This window comes from Typha angustifolia, chromosome 9 (genome assembly GCF_048772165.1).
Source record: "Typha angustifolia cultivar Huaian chromosome 9, ASM4877216v1, whole genome shotgun sequence".
Lineage (NCBI taxonomy): Eukaryota > Viridiplantae > Streptophyta > Magnoliopsida > Poales > Typhaceae > Typha > Typha angustifolia.
Genome location: NC_133247.1, coordinates 4369141 through 4375789, shown reverse-complemented (window position 1 = coordinate 4375789; position 6649 = coordinate 4369141). Strand labels below are relative to the sequence as shown.

General features: G+C 36.0%; 1 protein-coding gene across 1 annotated transcript; it reads left to right on the top strand.

Annotated features, from left to right (window-relative positions):
- The first annotated feature begins 390 nt into the window (after window positions 1–390).
- Window positions 391–6256, top strand: LOC140767113 (probable methyltransferase PMT3). Its single transcript, XM_073106900.1, has 8 exons — window positions 391–683; window positions 1504–1948; window positions 2042–2206; window positions 2333–2515; window positions 2683–3277; window positions 3809–3921; window positions 4060–4280; window positions 5651–6256. The coding sequence occupies exons 2-8, from the start codon at window positions 1679–1681 to the stop codon at window positions 5949–5951; spliced, it is 1848 nt and encodes a 615-aa protein (XP_072963001.1). The 5' UTR covers window positions 391–683; window positions 1504–1678; the 3' UTR covers window positions 5952–6256.
- The last annotated feature ends 393 nt before the right edge of the window (window positions 6257–6649 follow it).

Sequence of the window (6649 nt, the reverse complement as noted above, 5' to 3'; positions counted from 1 at the left end):
CAATATTAAAAAAAAAATCTATTTCACTATAATTATTAATAAAAATATTAATTTTATCGATAATTCATATATATATAATGCTAAATTTATCTAGAATTTTTAAATAAAACTCTGATAGATAAAATATCGGAAGAAAACACTAAATTTGTTAGTATTTTCTCTTCTCAAATAAAATACTGATATTTTTTAACACCTCACCGAATCAAACCAAACCAGACACAATTTTTTAAATGATTTAAAATTTATATATAACTCACTTATTATCTAATAAGAAACTTATGGTTAGAAATCTTCGGCTGAGTTAGAGATTTCCATATTAACATGATCTCGTATTTAAATTTCTAAAAGAAAGTGTAAAAAAAAAGTTAGGAACAGACTTAAAACAGTAAGAAAAACTCCTCCGCCGACACTAGTAATCCAATCCTCTTAAAAAAAGAGGCAACTCATATGATTTTATTGCTTCTTGACATCAATATATAAATAGCTCTCAGATCTAACACGCTCAGCTCCAGCTCGCTACAGTCTCCACTCTCCACTGCTTTCCTGCCATTCCCTCCATTATCTTCCTCTCATATGCTAGCTTTTCCGCCGCCGGATCTCACACCGAGGTCTCTCGCGTTGAACTGAGGAGCATCACTCTCGAGAATCGAGTTTTCTACCCAGATCCGGGGCTGGTTCGGGCAGTAAGTCCTCGAATTCGTTGTTTACGACCCGAGTTATTAGTTGTCTTTTTGAGCGAATCACAGCTAGTGCTATCTGTCTTTTTCCTTCCTTTCTTAAGATTTTATGCAAGAATTATCTGTTGTGGAATCCTGGGTTTTCAATTTGTTTCTGCGCTACGATCAATGGCTTCTTTTTGTTCGATGTTGTAATGCGGGTTCTGATCGGAACGGAGAAAGGAAGCCTTTTTAGCTTAAAAAATAGTTCGGATCTTGATGCTGTTTCCGATCTGAGGCACGAAAATCCAAAGTTGGAGAAAAGAAAATTTCGTTCTTTTTAATTTAATTATTTTTTAACAATTTACTTATTTATGGTGGAATACCGCCGACTCGGTTTCCTTGTGGCTGTCGCTTTCCAGCTAGGTTTTTTAAGTTGCTTACAGTGGGAAAAGGCTTTTTATTGCTGTCGACAGTTAAATGGACAGATTCTACCACTTGCTTGTGCTAATCTGCGCATGCGGAGCATTGCAATCATTACAGAATTGTTAGCTATGTTCTTGGTGTACTGTGTGTTCATTTGTTCCGTCATATAGTCTGCAGCTTCTTTGAGCTTTTCGACTAGGATTCTTTTCTCTAAAGGAAGTCAAGTAAGAAGTGTATGACCCTTTTGGAGGATTTGTTGAATTCTCCTGATCTTGGGGTTATCGATCATGAAATGGTTTTCTTTTTGGACCTTCTATCTTGTTTTTTATTTATTTCTATTGCTTAGTTTATGGACTGTTTACTTGTCTTTTGTGGCTTATGTTGCTGCAGATGGATGTTTATTTACGGTTCTAATTTGCAGATATTTCTTCATGGTGGGTGCTTCACTGCAAACACCATCGATGGTGATTACGAGAAGTCAGGATTTAGTTTGACCCTTAAAAATGACATGATCTTCCAGCAGAGATTTGTTGTCTGCCGCATGATCCTTCAATACTAATTTAGCAAAGGTAGCTCAGGGAGATTAATTCTGCTGCATGATGAGGGGAAGATCTGATGCTAGCCAAAGTAAGAATTTGGTTGTCATACTGTGTGGTACGGTAATTGTTCTTGGTTTTCTCTTTCTATACTATGGATCATTCTTTGGGCCCAAGGGGCAGCATGGTAGCGGTGCTTTAGAAATTGGTAGTAAATTCTCGCGGCCGTTTGGATGGGGAAGTGAGGACGATGGCGAGGTTGGGAAATTAGAGGAATCCATATTTGCCCTTGAAGAAGGAGATAAAACTTTTAGGCCCAAGCACTTTCCTGTGAGTATTTCTGTAGATATTTACAACTCTTGATGAACACCATCAGATCTCACTATTCCGAATAGTTGCTGACTTTTCCATTGTATCCTTCAGGTTTGTGACGATCGGCATTCTGAGTTGATCCCCTGCTTGGACAGAAATCTTATATATCAGACGAGATTGAAACTGGATTTGAATTTGATGGAGCATTATGAAAGGCATTGTCCGCAGCCAGAGAGGCGCTATAATTGCTTGATTCCTCCACCACCTGGCTATAAGGTCAGAAACAGATAGATTCTTTTAGTTTAAATTCATATTAAAAAGTCATGTTTAGCTGTTTAGTTTAATATATCTTGATCTGCCTTATCTTCATATTGCTTGGTGCCTAAGTAGTTAGTTTTACAGGTTCCAATAAAATGGCCAAAAAGTAGAGATGAAGTCTGGAAGCCAAACATACCACATACTCACCTAGCACATGAAAAATCAGATCAGAACTGGATGATCGATGCAGGTGAAAAAATTAAGTTTCCTGGAGGAGGAACTCACTTTCACTATGGAGCTGATAAATATATATCATTGATTGCAAATGTAAGTTGCTGAATTCTCAACAATTTATTTCTCTGTCAACCTTGTTCAGTTTCACTTTTTGTGTGGAAGCCCTGCTATAGTTTTCTGTATGTCTTTCTATTGCCTCAACTACTTCTTTTTGTCCTCTTTTAGTGCAAAAATTATTCATATCTTATATTTTTTGGCAGATGCTAAACTTCACAAATAATAATCTAAACAACGAGGGAAGGATCCGGACAGTTCTTGATATTGGTTGTGGAGTTGCAAGTTTTGGAGGATATCTTCTTTCATCTGATATCATAGCAATGTCTTTGGCACCCAATGATGTGCATCAAAACCAGATTCAATTTGCTCTTGAAAGAGGAATTCCTGCTTATCTTGGTGTGTTAGGGACAAAACGACTCCCATACCCCAGCAGATCTTTTGAATTTGCCCACTGTTCTCGTTGTAGGATTGATTGGCTTCAAAGGGATGGGATCCTCCTTCTTGAGGTAGACAGATTGCTCAGACCAGGAGGTTATTTTGCCTATTCATCTCCAGAAGCATATGCACAGGATGAAGAGGATCTTAAAATATGGAAGGAAATGAGTGCGCTTGTTGAAAGGATGTGCTGGAAAATTGCAGCTAAAAAAAACCAAACAGTTATTTGGGTCAAACCTCTAACAAATGATTGCTACATGAACAGGGAGCCCGGTACTCGGCCACCCCTATGCAGAACTGATGATGATCCAGATGTAGTATGGGGTGTGCCAATGGAAGCCTGCATTACCACTTACCCAGAAGGTAAGTTCCTCGTCCTGTGGTCCATGTATGTTATGATCGGTCTTCCTGTTATCAAGGTCATGGAATCTTTAAGAAGCTTCTAGTCAGTTCACATTATCTTCATTATTTTCAGCATGCTTTTCAAACTCTCTTGGTAGATTTGTGAACAACTGTAGACAGAAACCAAATAATCTATCTTGTCACTACATAGCGATGAATAACAAACATCTCACTGATGAGGTAATATAATGTGGCTGACCTCATGGTCTATTATTAGAAATTCTTTCCTCAGTGCTTCCGAAGAGAAAAAGAGACTACAGTCCAACCTGAAATTCAAAACCTATTAAGAGGAACCCTAGAGTTACTTATTGCTTCTTCTTTTTTCTCAAGTTCTTTATCAGATGTTATATCTCATTACCCTGACTGCTTATTTTGTGTCCAATCGTCCATCAGTTGGCCCCATAGAGTTAAAGATGGTATTCCTTTTATATTAACTTCTTGGGAAATGTAAGTAATTTGAACTGCAGTAACCAAACTGTTTCTCTTTCTCAGTGATGCACAGATCCAGGGGAAGTGGATTGGCTCCTTGGCCTGCTCGGTTAACAAGCCCTCCTCCCCGTCTTACTGATTTGGATATTTCCAATGAGATGTTTGAAAAGGATACGGTACATTAAACTAACTTGATATACATGTATCTCTATTTCAGCCCTTGTGTTTGTATATGTGCTTTAACAAGCACTGAATTACTTTGGTTGGACTTGATGAAACTGAAAACCACGTCTTATTTATTTATCATGATGTAGGACATGTGGCAACAAAGAGTTGAAAGTTATTGGAGCCTATTGAATCCGAAGATCAAGTCAGATGGTCTAAGAAACATAATGGACATGAAGGCAAACATGGGGTCATTTGCAGCTGCTCTCAAGGACAAGGATGTCTGGGTGATGAATGTTGTGCCAGAAGAAGGACCAAACACCCTTAAGATAATCTATGATAGAGGACTAATTGGCACCATACATGACTGGTAGGCTGCTCTTATCCTTTGTTTTGTCATTAGTACCCCAGCTACTCTACGAGCTTAAATTGTTACAGAATAGTAGTTTTTATATTTTATATTTAACATTGTCTTTCATTTCGGAGTTGAGATATTTTAATGGACCGAAAAAATGTACTTGATTTAAATGGTTAAATATTTTATATTTTAAATGGCGGATGGGTTTGATAGTATTCAAACTCAGAACCTCTACTCTAATATTATCCTAACTCATTAAATATTTTCTAAGTTTAAGCTATTAGAGAACGGTAATTTTTATATTTTATATTTAACAACCTGATTGAATATATCTATGTTGCAAGATACATACATTTTTCTTAAGTACAATATTCAACTTATATGTGTTTGGGTTTCTTTTTGTTTTCCTGAAAAGAGTTTCAAACTTTGATAGATGGTATTGGTCTATATTTGTTCCTCTTTCTAACTTCTTATCTAATCCTTGTCAAGTCCTTAAGTTCGAACCTTCTCTGGCCCTTTTGTGTTTGCCTGAGGCTCTGGACAATTTATACCTTGGAATATGCATCATATTATAATTTTTTCCTGACTTGCACTTCGCATGGAAACACATTCATTTATTTTGAAAAGTCCATAACCTGGTTATTATGTTTCAGTTCTCATGCAGGAATCTAACTTTCCCCTTGAAAAAAGAACTGCCTATGAAAATTAAATTTCTGTGAATTTATACACCTAACTAAGTTCACATAGTCTGATCTTTTGTACTTTCTTATCTATGACTTCTGTGTCTTCTTTAATTTGGTTTTGTTGCATTGGGTAATCACAAATCCTCTCTTACTTTTAGCTCTGGCAAGTATAGTCTTCTCATAATGACATTATATCTTTCAAAATCTTATGTTGTTATATCATTTCACCATTCTGTCTGATCCCCAAAGGAAAAAGGGATGCTTTAAGTAGCTTGATAGCAGCGTAGAGCTTCTGAAAAGAAAAAGTATGAAAAATGAAATTGACAGACAATTTAGACATACTCAAAGAGACCATCAAAGGAAGAGTTATTAAATTTTAATAGAAGGTTCCTGCGAAGAGGTAGCAGATGAACATAAGTGATGTGAGAGGAAGTTAGAAATGATAGGATAGCACTTAATTTGACAACCAAAATTTGCTATAGTGACGAAAAGGATCCATAGGCGAATCCAAATAGTTGGGAGTAAATATTGTTGTTATAATCTGCTTTTGGTGTATTAGATGGACATCAACTGCTTTCTAACTGGTAGCACCGATAATTATGAGTTTTTCTTGGAAAACATGAGTTTTGTTACTTCTGTACAATTGTAATGTTTTCCTCAATCGAAGTTTTTCTCAGTGGCATGACATGTCTTTCACAGGTGCGAAGCCTTCTCAACCTACCCTCGAACCTATGATCTTCTTCATGCATGGACAGTCTTCTCTGACCTCGACAAACGGGGTTGTAGTGCCGAGGATCTGCTGATCGAGATTGATCGTATACTTAGGCCAACTGGCTTTGTTATCGTGAGAGATCGAAGACCTGTCATTAAGTTCATCAAGAAGTACTTAAAAGCGCTGCACTGGGAATCCATAGCTGTGGTGGATGCTGAGCCCAACTCAGATTCAGATGACAACGAGATGGTATTTGTGATCCAAAAGAAAATGCGGCACACAGATTGAAGCGTCAAGGATTCAGCATAATTTTGTGTGGAATTTGTTAGATCTATTTATGCTCATGCAGCTTAGGCCAAGAAGTATGGCTTGACTGCATTAAATCATTTACGTTGTGAAATTTTTTAATCTGTCAACTCTTACGCCTTGATGTGAGTACTTGTCAGTATATGTTAACATTAAACAGCCTAAGGTACTCTATTTTTTTAACAGATGATGTTATTTATGTTTGTTTACTGCTCTCAAGCAATATGAGAGTTTTGTTCCAGGTAAAGCTCTGTTTGCTAGTGGAATAAAGCATAAATCTATTCTAATATTGAGGCCTATACTAGTTTAGTATTCAAACAATTTAATAATAGTTTACTAATACTTATTTCTCCCTCGTATCTTCTTCCATATATTTATCAGTAAAATCTAACTATTATTTTAATTATTTTTTCGTCTCTCTTCTCTCTCCTCTCCTCATCTATCAAATGTAAAATATATTTTGGTCATTGGCCAAAATAATTTTTATATTTATTTCTAAAATATCATATTAATTATAATTATTATATTATTATATCAGTTTATAACTAAAAACTAAAATAATTCAAATCGGTATAAACTTTCTTATACAAATTTAAAATAATAATAATAAGTATAGCTAAACTAATTTAAAAAGTTATCTTACGACCAAATGAGTAACATACTTTACTCGTATTTTCAGT